Source organism: Oncorhynchus nerka, linkage group LG13 (genome assembly GCF_034236695.1).
Source record: "Oncorhynchus nerka isolate Pitt River linkage group LG13, Oner_Uvic_2.0, whole genome shotgun sequence".
Taxonomy (NCBI): domain Eukaryota; kingdom Metazoa; phylum Chordata; class Actinopteri; order Salmoniformes; family Salmonidae; genus Oncorhynchus; species Oncorhynchus nerka.
Window position 1 is genome coordinate 24,476,050 of NC_088408.1, and position 17,761 is coordinate 24,493,810.

At 45.3% G+C, this 17,761-nt stretch overlaps 1 protein-coding gene across 1 annotated transcript in view; it reads left to right on the top strand.

The window, feature by feature from the left end:
* fndc1 (fibronectin type III domain containing 1) overlaps window positions 1–17,761 on the top strand; it is a 127,318-nt gene that overhangs the window by 95,817 nt on the left and 13,740 nt on the right. The window contains exons 16-17 of the mRNA XM_065026281.1: window positions 13,265–13,501; window positions 15,358–15,466. Of these exons, the coding sequence (XP_064882353.1) occupies window positions 13,265–13,501; window positions 15,358–15,466 (346 nt within the window). The remainder of the gene's footprint in view (window positions 1–13,264; window positions 13,502–15,357; window positions 15,467–17,761) is intronic.

Sequence of the window (17,761 nt, forward strand, 5' to 3'; positions counted from 1 at the left end):
TGATGAGCCACTGCAGCCCCTCATGATGATTTCAGTTTTTTTTGTGACCCCACCCTCATAAAAGTTGCCCATCCCTGGTGTACATAATACATGAGACTGGGTCTGTGTATGAAGTGTCATTATGACAGATCAGTGATTTGGAGACAATGGAGTCAGTTGAGAAAGTTGTTTCCAGAACAAATGGTCATACTTTGTACTTCTCAATCCCAATGCTATTGGGTCTTGACAGTCCAGGGTCTTGACAGGCCATGGTCTTGACAGTCTAGGATCTTGACAGGCCAGGGTCTTGACAGGCCAGGGTCTTGACAGTCTAGGATCTTGACAGGCCAGGGTCTTGACAGGCCATGGTCTTGACAGTCTAGGATCTTGACAGGCCAGGGTCTTGACAGGCCAGGGTCTTGACAGTCTAGGATCTTGACAGGCCAGGGTCTTGACAGGCCAGGGTCTTGACAGTCTAGGATCTTGGCAGGCCAGGGTCTTGACAGTCTAGGTTCTTGACAGGCCAGGGTCTTGACAATCCAGGGTCTTGACAGGCCAGGGTCTTGACAGTCTAGGATCTTGACAGGCCAGGGTCTTGACAGACCAGGGTCAGGGACTTGACAGGCCAGTGTCTTGACAGGCCAGGGTCTTGACAATCCAGGGTCTTGACAGGCCAGGGTCTTGACAGTCTAGGATCTTGACAGGCCAGGGTCTTGACAGGCCAGGGTCTTGACAGACCAGGGTCTTGACAGTCTAGGATCTTGGCAGGCCAGGGTCTTGACAGTCTAGGATCTTGACAGGCCAGGGTCTTGACAATCCAGGGTCTTGACAGGTCAGGGTCTTGACAGTCTAGGATCTTGACAAGCCAGGGTCTTGACAGACCAGGGTCTTGACAGGCCAGGGTCAGGGACTTGACAGGCCAGGGTCTTGACAGGCCAGGGTCCACATGACATCGGTCTGAGTGGATTTCCCTGACAGAACTTGGATCATGTGACATGGTGACCAAGGACTAGGGATGCACATGAGAACGGACGTAAAAACTCTATCTTTAACCAAAGATTTTTTTTAATGTGAAGACATTGGACATTTTCTTTTCGGTGCATAACAAAAAATAAACAAAGGCCAGCAATACACAGTTCCTCTCCCTAAATTCCCTTTCCCCTCCCTGTCTGCATGCATTCTGACTCCTCACTCACTCTACACGCTTGCTGAGTTCACACACAAGCTCCCGTTAGGCCTACAGAAATAAATGCCTATAAAAACAGTGGGACGGTGGGCATATAGAATGCCTCTAACTAATGGGATACACAAGCTACATTCCTTGCCAATGACAAAAGTTTTAGCACAAATTCAAAATGGACTGATTGATTGAAGTAGGGAAATATGTGTTTCAACAATGAGCTGCAGTTTTGGAATAATTGCATCTTGTCTATTTTTCGCTTAGACAACTTTGTGAACTACTAGTGCCATTTAGAATTGTTTAGCTTATGTCAGGGATGCGCCCACAGCCCCACAATAATTTTGGTGGGCAGATCAGGTGGGGTCTCAACCAATGTTCCTCTAATTTTCTTCGGCACTGAGCAAATTTCAGGTCTGCTGAGCGCAAACATGAACATTGTGAAAATTCTGTGCAACTTCCAGCGCGCGTTTACTGTGAACCCTGAGGCTGTAACAGCTTTAGTTTACATTTTTAACAGTGGCCAAGTAGGCAACTGTGGCTATTTGATCATAATGTAGGCTTACATTATGCTTCACATATAATTTTAACATTCTCTCATTCATCCTACAGTAGCAGCCAATATATCCTACCATTTCTAACTATCCGTATGCCAGTTATGATTATTTGTATATGAGCATTTTTGAGGAAAAGTGTCATTTAAAAAAAAAATCATGTTTTCGATTGTCAAAATTATTGTCACATGGTTAATCATAAAAATCTGATTGGTGGTTTAAGAAATCAGGCCAATCAGGCCAATGCAACAGCAGGCCTATAACTTGAATCACAAACTAAGTCAAATACATACGCCTAAAGCCGACAAATAAAAACAGTAGAAAATATCCAGATGAAAATTCAGGTTCCTTCAATCGCTCTACTCCGCCTGTCTGCCTCCCTTTCTATTTGTCTGTTTTGGGTCATTGTGTCATTGTCCTGTTGAAAAACAAATGATAGCACAAACCAGATGGGATGGCGTATCGCTGCAGAATGCTGTGGTAGCCGTGCTGGTTAAGTGTGCCTTGCATTCCAAATTAATCACTGACAGTGTCACCAGCAAAGCACCCCCCCACCATCACACCTCCTCCATGTTTCACTGTGGCAACCACACATGTGGAGATCATCCGTTCACCTATTCTGCGTCTCACAAAGACATGGCTGTTGTAACCAAAAATCTCAAATTTGGACTCATCAGACCAAAGGACAGATTTTCACTGGTCTAATGTCCATTGCTCGTATTTCTTGGCCCTAGCCAGTCTATTCTTCATATTGGTGTCCTTTAGTAGTGGTTTCTTTGCAGCAATTCGACCATGAAGGCCTGATTCACACAGTCTCGTCTGAACAGTTGATGTTGAGATGTGTCTGTTACTTGAACTCTGTGAAGCATTTACTTGAGCTGCAATCTGAGGTGCAGTTAACTCTAATAAATGTATCAAATCAAATATATTTATATAGCCGTTCTTACATCAGCTGATATCTCAAAGTGCTGTACAGAAACCCAGCCTAAAAGCCTAAACAGCAAGCAATGCAGGTGTAGAAGCACTGTATCCTCTACAGCAGAGGTAACTCTGTGTCTTCCTTTCCTGTGGTGGTCCTCATGAGAGCCAGTTTCATCATAGTGCTTGATGGTTTTTGTGACTGCACTTGAAGAAACTTTCAAAGTTCTTGAAATGTTCCGTATTGACTGACCTTCATGTCTTAAAGTAATGATGGACTGTTGTTTCTCTTTGCTTATTTGAGCTGTTCTTGCCATAATATGGACTTGGTCTTTTACCAAATAGGACTATCTTCTGTACACCAGCCCTACCTTGTCACAACACAACTGATTTACTCAAACGCCTTTAAAAAGGAAAGAAATTCCACAAATTAATTTTTAACATGGCACACCTGGTAATTGAAATACATTCCAGGTGACTACCTCATGAAGCTGGTTGAGAGAATGCCAAGAGTGTGCAAAGCTGTCATCAAGGCTAGGGATGGCTACTTTGAAGAATCTCAAATATAACATATATTTTGATTTGTTTAACACTTTTTTGGTTACTACATGATTCCATGTGTGTTATTTCATAGTTTTGATGTCTCCACTATTATTCTACAACGTGGAAAATTCAACAACAAAAAAATGAAGAAAAAGCCTTGAATGAGTAGGTGTATCCAAACTTTTGACTGGTACTGTATGTAATGGGGAATTAATAATAAATAAACAATCAAAGGGCAAACAATCGGCACAATGAAACAATGAATGTGCAAGAATTGGCAGGAGACAGCGGAGCACATTCTGGAGAGCTGAGTGCATGCATTCTGGAGATCTGAGTGCATGCATTCTGGAGAGAGAAGCCCATATCTTCGCCACCCACCCTTCCCCTTCTTCTTGTCTCAACATTTTAAATTATACTCAAGACACATTATCTTGTCACAAACTGGCTCGTAGCCCGTAACAAAAAGGGAGACAACGCAGAGATCAAGGAACAACAAAAATATATTTATTAACTAAAGTAAACTATATGCAATTAACAATGGTGTGTGTAGTCAGTAATCAGTAGTGTAAGTGAGTGGTTGCGTGTATCGATGGTGATAATGAGAGGTGTCAAAACAAATAATCCACAAAATGCCACAACCAAAAATAACAGTGAGTCTGCGTGGAGAGAGTCTCCTCAATGAATGGAGGGAATGGAGTATTTATCCCCAGACACACCCGAGCCCAGGTGTGTCCCAATTTGCTTACGACCCTCCCGGCTCCGCCCACCGACATCCTATTAAAGAAAACAAGAGCAAAGAGAAAGAATTCCCCTAGCATAAAACCGGGAATCACCAAGGACCCCGGGAACACCACACCAACCAAACATAATACCACCCTTGTTAACACAACCCCACCGCGATGCACAAATTGCTGGCTCCCCAAATAGGTGCAAGCTTAGGTCTGCAAATTATGCCCATAGAAACGCATTGGGCTTATTCAGGACAGTGGGAGTGAGTCCTCTCGCTTCGCCTCTTCTTCTCTGCTGAAACTAGCGAGCCAAACAGCGCCCCTCTGTTTTACTATATGTAGCCCATGTATCTGATTTTGTCTGGTCAGAAAAAGTATGACATGCCATACTCCTTTTGTCCAGACAGCATCAGACGCATGGTCTACACATAAGGAGACAGAGGGGCGCTGTTCCTGCTGCTCGGATGCTTTATCTGAGATTGAGGCATCTTTCTGTCGGCGTGCATCTCTGTCAAATATTGCATGAAATGAGTTATACAATTGCTAAATGTCTATGCCTCATGGCAAAGAGTAGCCTCGAACGAACCGAGGCTAGGCAAATTAACTGTAAAACAGTTAAACATAGACAGGTTCCACACTCAAAATATGAAAAAACATTCAATCAAATCAAATGTTATTGGTCACATAAACATGGTTAGCAGATGTTAATGCGAGTGTAGCGAAATGCTTGTGCTTCTAGTTCCGACCATGCAGTAATATCTAACAAGTAATCTAACAATTTCACAACAACTATCTTTTACACACAAGTGTAAATGAATGAATAAGAACATGTACATATAAATACTTAAGATTTCCTGGGATAACAGTGTAAGAAATAATACATAAGAAAACAAAAAAACACTGCATAGTTTCCTAAGAACTCGAAGCGAGGCGGCCATCTCTGTCAGCGCCGGAACCCAAATACAAAGAGCATATTTTCATCATAATAATTAAGCCTAGGCCTACTCAGACAGAACAGGACTGGTTCTTTTCTAGGTTTCTTCCAAGGTTCCAGCCTTTCTAGGGAGTTTTTCCTAGCCACCATGCTTCTACATCTGCATTGCTTGCTGTTTGGGATTTTAGGCTGGGTTTCTGTACAGCACTTTGTGACATTGGCTGATGTAAAAAAGGCTTTATAAATACATTTGATTGATTGAATGATACTCACCAAACAGAAGTTGTGGTCTTAGTTCATCACCATGCAGTGTTCAATGTAAAATTAATAACGTGCCAAAATAAGCCTGTTTCAAATGATCACTCCTTGAGAATAACTGTGATGTGAGATGCGCATCACTTCGCACTGTAATAAGAGCATTTTGTCTGTTAAATTAACAGAACAAGGATATGCCATTGCACAACCATACAAGCAGACACCACTGCTGAGGTTACTACCTTTTTGAAGATTGTGTCCCACGATAAAATATAATCAGATGATATTACGATTTCAATAAATGGATCTTAAATGGCATATGAATATAAACTCATCAAAAAGGAAACTGAGGGCATGCAGACCTGTTGTAAGACAGGTAGGTCCTCACCAGACATCACCGGCAACAACATCACCTATGGGCACAAACCCACCGTCGCTGGACCAGACAGGACTGGCAAAAAGTGCTCTTCACTGACGAGTCAAGGTTTTGTCTCACCAGGGGTGATGGTCGGAATCGTGTTTATTGTCGAAGGAATGAGCGTTACACCGAGGCCTGTACTCTGGAGCGGGATCGATTTGGAGGTGGAGGGTCCGTCATGGTCTGGGGCGGTGTGTCACAGCATCATCGGACTGAGCTTGTTGTCATTGCAGGCAATCTCAACACTGTGCGTTAAAGGGAAGACATCCTCCTCCCTCATGTGGTACCCTTCCTGCAGGCTCATCCTGACATGACCCTCCAGCATGACAATGCCACCAGCCATACTGCTCGTTCTGTGTGTGATTTCCTGCAAGACAGGAATGTCAGTGTTCTGTCATGGCCAGCGAAGAGCCCGGATCTCAATCCCATTGAGCATGTCTGGGACCTGTTGGATTGGAGGGTGAGAGCTAGGGCCATTCCCCCCAGAAATGTCCGGGAATTTGCAGGTGCGTTGGTGGAAAAGTGGGGTAATAACTCACAGTAAGAACTTAGAACATGTTAGAACATGTTCTTTCCATTGCAGGCCTTGCCTTTCTGTTCTAAAAACATATATACATTGAACAAAAATATAAATACAAAATAGAAAGTGTTGGTCCCATGTTTCATGAACTGAAAGATCCCAGAAATGTTCCATATTCACAAAAAGCTTATTTCTCACAAATACATTTTGTGCACAAATTTGTTTACGTCCCTGTTAGTGAGCATTTCTCCTTTGTGAAGATAATCCATCCACCAGACAGGTGTGGCATTTAAAGAAGCTGATTAAACACCATGATCATTACACGGGTGCACCTTCTGCTGGGGACAATAAAAGACCACTCTAAGATGTGCAGTTTTGTCACACAAAACAATACCACAGATGTCTCAAGTTTTGAGGGAGCATGACACTGGTATGCTGACTGCAGGGATGTCCACCAGAGCTGTTGCCAGATAATTGAGTGTTTATATCTCTACCATAAGCCACCTCCAAAGTTGGAGAATTTAGTAGTATGTTCAACTGGCCTCACATTGCAGACCATGGATCGCCACATCCGGCTTCTTCACCTGATGAAACTGAGTATTTCTGTCTGTAATAAAGCTCTTTTGTGGGGGAAAACTCAGTCTGATTGGCTGGCCTGGCTCTCAAATGGGTGGGCCTATGCCATCCCAAGCCCACCCATCGCTAATTAATTAATTAAAATTAACTGATTTCCTTATATGAACTGTAACTCAGTAAAATCGTTGAAATTATTGCACGTTGTGTTTATATTTTTGTTCAGTATATTTTCCATTCCGAATACTCTATTACTCAAAAAAATAAACATGCAAGTACTTGAACAGTCAACAAATGTCAAATACCCATTCCTACATTCTTAGAAGAAAGGGTTCCAAAAGGTTTCTTCGGCTGTCCCTCTGTGGAAAGGGTCCTACATGGATCCCAAAATGGTTCTACCTGAAACCAAAAAGGGTTCTTCAAGGGTTATCCTATGGAGACATCCGAAGAACCATTTTAGGTTCTAGATAGCACCTATTTTTTCTAAGATTGTACTGAGGACACAGAAAGCTGTGATGTCAGCTGAGGCCAGTGAGTGTTCTGAAGCGTCCCGCTGTCTAATGTGCTTACTTTGATCTCCCCCTGTCTCCTCCATCCACTCCTCTGGCTGGAAAAACATGTTGAAAACCCCCCACAAAACGTGAATATAAACAACACCTCTAATCCCCCCCATCACCCTCTCTCTCCTCTTGTCTCTAATAAAGGAGCCTCTTGGTGATTTTGGGCTCATAATGATGATGCGTACATTCCTGCTGAGTCACCAGAGAGCGCCACTCACTCATCTCCCATGTGACTGTGTAGATGTGGCATGGTTGGACAGTACCCTAACCAACAGGTCCCAGTAACAGCAGTGTTAGCTGGTATTGTTCACTATGAGGACCTCAGTTTGGAATGTGTCTGGGTCATTGGAATGCCTTGGAAGCAGGGTTACGAGTTAGACAGTACCACCAATTGGAAATTAATTGCTTCCAATTGTTTGGTTGGTGCATGATGCTTGCAACACCATAGCCATGTACACTGAATATGCTGTAGGCCTATGTGTTGACAGCTTTGGGGAAAAGTCTGCTAATTGACCATATTATTACAATGTTATTACAAGCTTGATGCTCCACCATCATTTGCCCCTGATCCAGGTCTTCTAATCCAGTTAAACAGTTTCTGTGACGAACCAGTGAGCCAAGGCCGGCGGCCGCACAGCGAACACATCTGAAGCTCATTACATCCATGAAAGAATCCTAGAACAGAATGAAATAGAATAAAAATAGCAGTGAAATAATGAAATAATATGAAACCCGCTGATATCAGCAGTGAGAGGAGAGGTCTCTGTTGGCCTGACACAGAGACATCCTCTCTCATATTTATTAGTTTAATATTTCAGATCCAACACCACAGCCAGCTTCCTGACACGTCCACGATTCTTCTATATAGGGTTCTCTCTCTCTCTGTCTGTCTGTCTGTCTGTCTGTCTGTCTGTCTGTCTGTCTGTCTGTCTGTCTGTCTGTCTGTCTGTCTGTCTGTCTGTCTGTCTGTCTGTCTGTCTGTCTGTCTGTCTGTCTGTCTCTGATGTGATAGCTGCTGCTCATGTAGATCTGTTTATCACAGGGTTGGTCAAGCCTCCCAAAGACAGCAGAAAAATGCAGGATAGGAAACTGTACAATTGACCCATCATGTCAACTGTACTGGCGCCAGCCAAAGGGCCTTGGGTTCCTCTGCATAGACAGACACGTGGTCAAGCAGGGTGTTATCTGAAGACTCATACAGAGCTTATTATGTATGTCAATGGAGTGTTACAAAAGGGAATACAATTATAAGCACTACATCACGTTTTAGGGAAGACTCAGATGCAGACAGTGTCGAAGTAACAAAAGTTTATTACTAGAATGGGGGCAGTCAAAACGACAGATCAAGGGCAGGCAGAGGTTAGTAATCAAGATCAGAGTCCAAAAGGTCCAGAACGGCCAATAATCCTGTGTTTTTTTTAATAATTCACCAGGTAGGCTAGTTGAGAACAAATTCCCATTTACAACTGAAACCTGGCCAAGATAAAGCCAAACAGTGAGACACAGACAACAACACTGAGTTACACATGGAATAAACAAACATACAGTCAATAACACAATAGAGAAAAAAAGTCTATATACAGTGTGTGCAAATAAGGTAAGATAAGAGAGGTAAAGGCAATAAATAGGTCATAGTGGTGAAATAATGACAATTTAGCAGTTAAACACTGGAGTGATTGATGTGCAGAAGATGAATGTGCAAGTAGAGAAACTGGGGTGCAAAGGAGCAACAAAATAAATAACAATGTGGGGATGAGGTAGTTGGATGGGATATTTACAGATGGACTATGTACAGGTGCAGTGATCTGTGAGCTGCTCTGACAGCTGGAGCTTAAAGTTAGTGAGGGAGATATAAGTCTCCAGCTTCAGTGATTTTTGCAATTTGTTCCAGTCATTGGCAGCAGATAACTGGAAGGAAAGGCGGCCAAAGTAGGAATTGGCTTTGGGGGTGACCAGTGAAATATACCTTCTGGAGCGTGTGCTACGGGTGGGTGCTGCTATGGTGACCAGTGAGCTGAGATAAGGCAGGGCTTTACCTAGAAAAGACTTATAGATGACCTGGAGCCAGTGGGTTTGGCAACGAATATGAAGCGAGGGCCAGCCAACCAGAGCATACAGGTCGCAGTGGTGGGTAATATATGGGGCTTTGGTGACAAAATGGATGGCACTGTGATAGACTGCATCCAATTTGTTAAGTAGAGTGTTGGAGGCTATTTTGTAAATGACATTGCCGAAGTCAAGGATCGGCAGGACAGTCAGTTTTACGAGGGTATGTTTTGCAGCATGAGTGAAGGAGGCTTTGTTGGCCCTTCTTTGCTTTAGTGTCCAAAGAAGGGCCAGAAGAAGAACAGAATGGTGTTGTCTGCGTAGAGATGGATCAGAGAATCACCAGTAGCAAGAGCAACATCATTGATGCATACAGAGAAGAGTCGGCCCGAGAATTGAACCCTGTGGCACCCCCATAGAGACTGCCAGAGGTACGGACAACAGGCCCTCCAATTTGACACACTGAACTCTATCTGAGAATTAGTTTGTGAACCAGGCGAGGCAGTCATTTGAGAAACCAAGGCTGTTGAGTCTGCTGATAAGAATGTGGTAATTGAGTTGAAAGCCTTGGCCAGGTCGATGAATACAGCTGCACTGTATTGTCTCTTATCGATGGCGGTTATGATATCATTTAGGACCTTGAGCATGGCTGAGGTGCACCCATGACCAACGGGATTTGAAATGGTCGGTGACCTGTTTGCTAACTTGGCTTTTGAAGACCTTAGAAAGGCAGGCTAGGATAGATATAGGTCTATAGCAGTTTGGGTCTAGAGTGTCTCCCCATTTGAAGAGGGGGATGACTGCGGCAGCTTTCCAATCTTTGGGGATCTCAGACCATACGAAAGCGAGGTTGAACAGGCTAGTAATAGGGGTTGCAACAGTTTCGGCTGATAATTTTTAGAAAGAGAGGGTCCAGATTGTCTAGCCCTGCTGATTTGCAGGGGTCCAGATTTTGCAGCTCTTTCAGAACATCAACTATCAGAATTTGGGTGAAGGAAAAGTGGGGGAGGCTTGTGCAAGTTGCTGTGGGAGGTGCAGGGCTATTGACCAGGGTAGGGGTGGCCAGGCTGATTGAAATTCTCAATTTTTGTGAATTTATCGGTGGTGACAGTGTTTCTTAGCCTCAGTGCAGTGGGCAGCTGGGAGGAGGTGCTCTTATTCTCCATGGACTTTACAGTGTCCCAGAAGGAGGTGCTCTTATTCTCCATGGACTTTACAGTGTCCCAGAAGAAGGTGCTCTTATTCTCCATGGACTTTACAGTGTCCCAGAAGGAGGTGCTCTTATTCTCCATGGACTTTACAGTGTCCCAGAAGGAGGTGCTCTTATTCTCCATGGACTTTACAGTGTCCCAGAAGGAGGTGCTCTTATTCTCCATGGACTTTACAGTGTCCCAGAAGAAGGTGCTCTTATTCTCCATGGACTTTACAGTGTCCCAGAAGGAGGTGCTCTTATTCTCCATGGACTTTACAGTGTCCCAGAAGGAGGTGCTCTTATTCTCCATGGACTTTACAGTGTCCCAGAAGGAGGTGCTCTTATTCTCCATGGACTTTACAGTGTCCCAGAAGGAGGTGCTCTTATTCTCCATGGACTTTACAGTGTCCCAGAAGGAGGTGCTCTTATTCTCCATGGACTTTACAGTGTCCCAGAAGGAGGTGCTCTTATTCTCCATGGACTTTACAGTGTCCCAGAAGGAGGTGCTCTTATTCTCCATGGACTTTACAGTGTCCCAGAAGGAGGTGCTCTTATTCTCCATGGACTTTACAGTGTCCCAGAAGAAGGTGCTCTTATTCTCCATGGACTTTACAGTGTCCCAGAAGGAGGTGCTCTTATTCTCCATGGACTTTACAGTGTCCCAGAAGGAGGTGCTCTTATTCTCCATGGACTTTACCGTGTCCCAGAAGGAGGTGCTCTTATTCTCCATGGACTTTACAGTGTCCCAGAAGGAGGTGCTCTTATTCTCCATGGACTTTACAGTGTCCCAGAAGGAGGTGCTCTTATTCTCCATGGACTTTACAGTGTCCCAGAACGTTTTGGAGTTTGTGCTGTAGGATGCCAATTTCTGTTTGAAAAAGCTAGCCTTTGCTTTCCTAAACGCCTGTGTATATTGGTTCCTAACTTCCTTGAAAAGTTGCACAATAATAGGTATTGTAGCCCAAGGAGTGGCTGATGGACCTCTTCAGCTAGCTGGGAGATGAGCCTAGCATAGGCTAGCTCCAGGCTAATTGGTGCTTGCTTCGGGACAGAGACGTTAGCCAGGAGAAGCCAATCGGATGGCAGCTAGCAAGCTGTGATGATCCAAGTAAAGAGGTTCAGAGCTTGCAGTAGGAATCCGGTGATATGGAGAAAAAATATATAATAAGATACATATAAATATATATACACTGGATACGACAAGACAATGACAAAAGATCCCTGTCTGCTACGCCATCTTGAGAAAAAAAAAGTGTGATGTGACAAGGTACAGAACGACAGGCAGGCTCAGGGTCAGGGCAGGCAGAATGGTCAAACCTGGGAAAGCTAGAAAACAGGAACTAGAATCCGGCAGGAGCAAGGAGGATAGACATGTTCAGATAAAAGAATAAGATACCATGTGGAAACAGACACTTGTATACATATAGAAGAGAACATACAAGGACAGACACATCAGTGTATGTGAAGACTGTATAGATCAGAGCCATATATGTCCAGATGTGTGTCTGTAAGGACATTATTAGATGAAGTTGAAATGAGTACAACTCTATTGACTTCTAAAAAGTGTCTGAAAAAAGGAGACGAGAAGCCGGTGAGGACAGTGACACGTGTGGCCCTATTGGCTTGTGCCTCTGGCTGTGTCTGTGCCAAGTCATGTGGTGAGGAGTCCAGCCAAATGTCCATTCCCATCGGCAGCCCAATCAGGCTGGGAATTCTGGGAGTTCTGCAAGTGTTCACAGCTGTGTATGGATCCATCTGGCACTAGCTCCCACTGACACAGAGAACGAGGGAAATACAGACAGACACAGACAGAGAATCACCCAAAGAGGAGGAAAGAAGGGACTGGAGGTCTCACACGACCCGTTATACTACTCAAAAACACCCAGTCTTACTTCTCCTGAACTCCTGACTAACAGAGAGACTCTCATGGACTGGCTTCTAAACACAATAGATTGTTGCCAAATATTGTCATATGAGACTTTATTGTCCACCAGCAGATGTTACAACATTGCCTTCTTGTATCAACAAAATTGTTTTAGTGTTCGGTAAAGATGTAGTCCAACGAAAACCGGTGCTCTCCCAAAGGGTTTCTTGATTGGAGCGTAAAACCAGCAACAATGTAACATAATTGATCAACCATCTTCCTGCTTTCCCATCCCATCCCCCCTCCACTCCCATCCCTCCCTGCCATCCCCCTCCACTCCCATCCCTCCCTGCTTCCCCCTCCACTCCCATCCCTCCCTGCCATCCCCTCCACTCCCATCCCTCCCTGCCATCCCCCTCCACTCCCATCCCTCCCTGCCATCCACCCTCCACTCCCATCCCTCCCTGCCATCCCCCTCCACTCCCATCCCTCCCTGCCATCCCCTTCACTCCCATCCCTCCCTGCCATCCCCCTCCACTCCCATCCCTCCACTCCCATCCCTCCCTGCCATCCACCCTCCACTCCCATCCCTCCCTGCCATCCCCCTCCACTCCCATCCCATCCCTCCCTGCCATCCACCCTCCACTCCCATCCCTCCCTGCCATCCCCTCCACTCCCATCCCTGCCAACCCCCCTCCATTGCCATCCCATCCCTCCCTGCCATCCACCCTCCACTCCCATCCCTCCCTGCCATCCCCTCCACTCCCATCCCTGCCAACCCCCTCCACTCCCATCCCATCCCTCCCTGCCATCCCCCTCCACTCCCATCCCTCCACTCCCATCCCTCCCTGCCATCCACCCTCCACTCCCATCCCTCCCTGCCATCCCCTCCACTCCCATCCCATCCCTCCCTGCCATCCACCCTCCACTCCCATCCCTCCCTGCCATCCCCCTCCACTCCCATCCCTGCCAACCCCCCCTCCATTGCCATCCCTCACTACAGCTCCGTACGTGAACTTCATCCAGAAGGATCCGGGTGCTCCGTGCTCGCTGACGGAGGCTCTGGAATACCTCCAGGTGGACGTCTTGGAGAACCTGTTCAAGAAAGACAGCCTGGCCTCCAATCAGAAACAGCCGCCCAAGAACAAGCCCCACAACATCACCGTGGTCGCCATGGAAGGCTGTCACTCGTTTGTCATCCTGGACTGGGCCATCCCCCTGAAGGACGACATGGTGTCAGGTGAGTGGACTGGACTGGGCCATCCCACTAAAGGACGACATGGTGTCAGGTGAGTGGACTGGACTGGGCCATCCCCCTGAAGGACGACATGGTGTCAGGTGAGTGGACTGGACTGGGCCATCCCACTAAAGGACGACATGGTGTCAGGTGAGTGGACTGGACTGGGCCATCCCACTAAAGGACGACATGGTGTCAGGGGAGTGGACTGGACTGGGCCATCCCCCTGAAGGACGACATGGTGTCAGGGGAGTGGACTGGACTGGGCCATCCCACTAAAGGACGACATGGTGTCAGGGGAGTGGACTGGACTGGGCCATCCCCCTGAAGGACGACATGGTGTCAGGGGAGTGGACTGGACTGGGCCATCCCACTAAAGGACGACATGGTGTCAGGGGAGTGGACTGGACTGGGTCATCCCACTAAAGGACGGTATGGTGTCAGGGGAGTGGACTGGACTGGGCCATCCCACTAAAGGACGGTATGGTGTCAGGGGAGTGGACTGGGCCATTCCACTAAAGGACGACATGGTGTCAGGTGAGTGGACTGGACTGGGCCTTCCCCCTGAAGGACGACATGGTGTCAGGTGAGTGGACTGGACTGGGCCATCCCCCTGAAGGACGACATGGTGTCAGGGGAGTGGACTGGGCCATCCCACTAAAGGACGACATGGTGTCGGGTGAGTGGACTGGACTGGGCCATCCCACTAATGGACGGTATGGTGTCAGGGGAGTGGACCACAATGTCACGCAGGGTGACTAGCAGCTTGCTAGTCCTGTAAATACAATGTAAGTGTCAAGAGTATTCTGTCAGTGCTTCAGGCAGTTAGTGTGCACTTAGTCTGACTTCAACTTTTCTTTCCTGACCAATTTGTTGTGCTTCTCAAAGGATCATAGCTGGTCAGCAGAAATAATCTAACTGGTTGTTGATGTACTAGTGAGCTGCTGGTTAGATTTTAGGGACTCGCCCGACCCCGATGTCTTAGACATCACAGAGTTTTGATTACTGTAAAGGAGGCTGTACTTGACCCCCCTCCACACCCCTATCACTTCCTTTCCGATCTCGCTCTTTCTCTCTCATGTGGTTTTCCAGATGTGTTGCAAATTGTGTTACTTATCCCCTCTCCTCTTCATCTGTCTCTCATTCACATTGTTTAGTATAATCACTGGGCTATTTGTTATCATATACTACAGTTCCTGTCTTCTCTCAGTTATCAGGAAAATTATCAGAGGAAAGAAAGAGAGGGAGAGAGATAGCTGGGGTGAGAGAAAATTAAAGGAGGAGAGGAGGAGAAGAAGTGAGTGACAGGCTGCAATAGTGGGAGAGAAAGAGGGAACAACATAATCTTGAGCCAGCTGTGTTGTCCTTGCTTCAGCAGAAATATTAGGTCCTAAAACATTCAATAGGAACACATCGTGGCTTGATGTGGCGGGAAGCGGTGGGCCTGGCACTCGTAGAGTTTCCACTGGCTGAGTGGCATGATCTGAACATTCCATGACCTCCCGACTCACACACTGGCCTGGGGCTTTATGTCAGATTACCCTCCTGTGTGTGTGAGAGAGCAAAAAGAAGAGGTGAGAAACAGAGAGGCTCGGAATGGGTAGTGGTTGGCAGATCCACAATGTGACTTACGGAGGCTCATTCTCTAGTTTAAAACCACTGATACCTTTCAAATTAGTTGTGATTGTTGTCCTGGCTCCAATCACTCTCCTCTAAAATGAAAATCTTTCCTCTGAAACCTCAGACCACACTAACAAGATGGCCACCTCTTTCTTAAACTTCAAAATGGATCTGTCTCTCTTCTGTAATTTCTCGTGACTTTTGCCCCCTGACCCTTGCCATGTGTGTGACCCCTGCAGGCTACATGGTCCACAGCGCCTCATATGATGACATCCTCAACAACAGGTGGTCCTCCAGCGCTTCCAGCGGCACACACCTGGCTGTAGAGAACCTCAAACCCAACTCCAGGTGAGAATATGCTCTGTTTGTGTGTGTGTGTGTGTGTGTGTGTGTGTGTGTGTGTGTGTGTGTGTGTGTGTGTGTGTGTGTGTGTGTGCGTGCGTGCGTGCGTGCGTGCGTGCGTGCGTGCGTGTGTGTTCGTGCATGTTGTGTATTCAATGTTCAAACTCTGGGTATAATCTTATGCGAGGGACCGGGTACACAAACAAAAGATTTGAGAGATTTTACGGGTCATAGTTTCTATACCGATTTGTGTGCAGTCTGTGCAGGTGTTTGGCTGCGTGGTTGCATCTGTGTGTAAGTGTTTATAGCTACAGGGTATTGGAATGTGTGTTTAAATGATTATTGTTCCCGGTAGGTCTCAGTGATAGAGACACAATATGTGTACACTGCATCTGTGTGTAATTCTATGGTTGTGTATTTACAGTTGTGATATCAGGCCCAGTCAGAGACCAGCAAAGCGTGGTATTGTAATGCGTATTTAAGTTAATAAGCCCTCAGAGTGACGTATATCAGAGCTGACTGGATAGAGGCAGGTTTGAAAACACGTTGAAATCACCCTGAAAACAACGTGCTGAGATACTCCACTGAGACTCACACAGGAATGTACATAGAGCAGATACCAGCGCCACACACACACACACACACACACACACACACACACACACACACACACACACACACACACACACACACACACACACACACACACACAGATAAAACACGTGGCACTGTTATGATGTAGGGCTGTGTTCCTTATGGTTTACAGGTTGCATCTTTCTAAAGATGCGTATGAAAACATACGCTTCTTTAGTTAACTTCTTATGGCTGGGGGGGTAGTACTGAGTAGCGTGGATGAACAAGGTGCCCAGAGTAAACTGCCTGCTACTCAGGCCTAAAAGCTAAGATATGCATATTATTAGTAGATTTGGATAGAAAACACTCTGAAGTTTGTTTGAATGATGTCTGTGAGTATAACAGAACTCAAATGGCAGGCAAACACCTGAGAAAAAAATCCAACCAGGAAGTGGGAAATCTGAGGTTTGAAGTTTTTCAGCTTATTGCCTATTGAATATACAGTGTCTATGCGGTCATATTACACTTCCTAAGGCTTCCACTAGATGTCAACAGTCTTTAGAACCTTGTTTCAGGCTGCTACTGTGAAGGAGGGGGGAATGAGAGCTCTTTCAATCGGGTGTCTGCCATGAGCTGATCACGTGCGCTCCCGTGAGAGGTAGCTGCGTTCCTTTTCCTTTCTAAAGACAAAGGAATTTTCCGGTTGAAACATTATTGAAGATTTATGTTAAAACCATCCTAAAGATTGATTCTATATATCGTTTGACATGTTTCTACGAACTGTAATGGAATTTTTTACTTTTCATCTGACCAGCGCGTCTTGAATTTGTATTTGTGAACTCAAGGCGGGAACAAAGCGAAGGTATTTGGACATAAATTATGGACTTTATCGAACAAAACAAACATTTATTGTGGAACTGCGATTCCTGGGAGTGCATTCTGATGAAGATCATCAACGGTAAGTGAATATTTATTACGCGATTTCTGACTTTTACTGACTCCACAACATGGCGGATATCTGTATGGCTTGTTTTTGTGTCTGAGCGCTGTACTCAGATTATTGCATGGTATGCTTTTTCGGTAAAGCTTTTTTGAAATCTGACACAGCAATGCATTAAGGAGAAGTTTATCTAAAGTTCCATGCATAACACTTGTATTTTCATCAACATTTATGATGAATATTTCTGTAAATTGATGTGGCTCTGCAAAATCACTGGATGTTTTGGAAGCAAAACATTACTGAACGTAACGCGCAAATGTAAACTGAGGTTTTGGATATAAATATGAACTTTATTGAACAAAACATACATGTATTGTGTATCATGAAGTCCTATGAGTGTCATCTGATGAAGATCATCAAAGGTTAGTGATTAATTTTATCTCTATTTCTGCTTTTTGTGACTCCTCTCTTTGGCTGGAAAATGGCTGTGTTTTTCTGTGACTAGGTACTGACCTAACATAATCGTTTGGTGTCCTTTCGTCGTAAAGCCTTTTTGAAATCGGACACTGTGGTGGGATTAACAACAAGTTTATCTTTAAAATGGTGTAAAATACTTGTATGTTTGAGGAATTTTAATTATGAGATTTCTGTTGTTTGAATTTGGCGCCCTGCACTTTCACTGGCTGTTGTCATATCGATCCTGGTAGCGGGATCTAAGCATACAAACCTAGGGAGGCTGTTGCTATTTTCTCTCAAATGTAATATATAAAAAGGTTATGGGTATTATT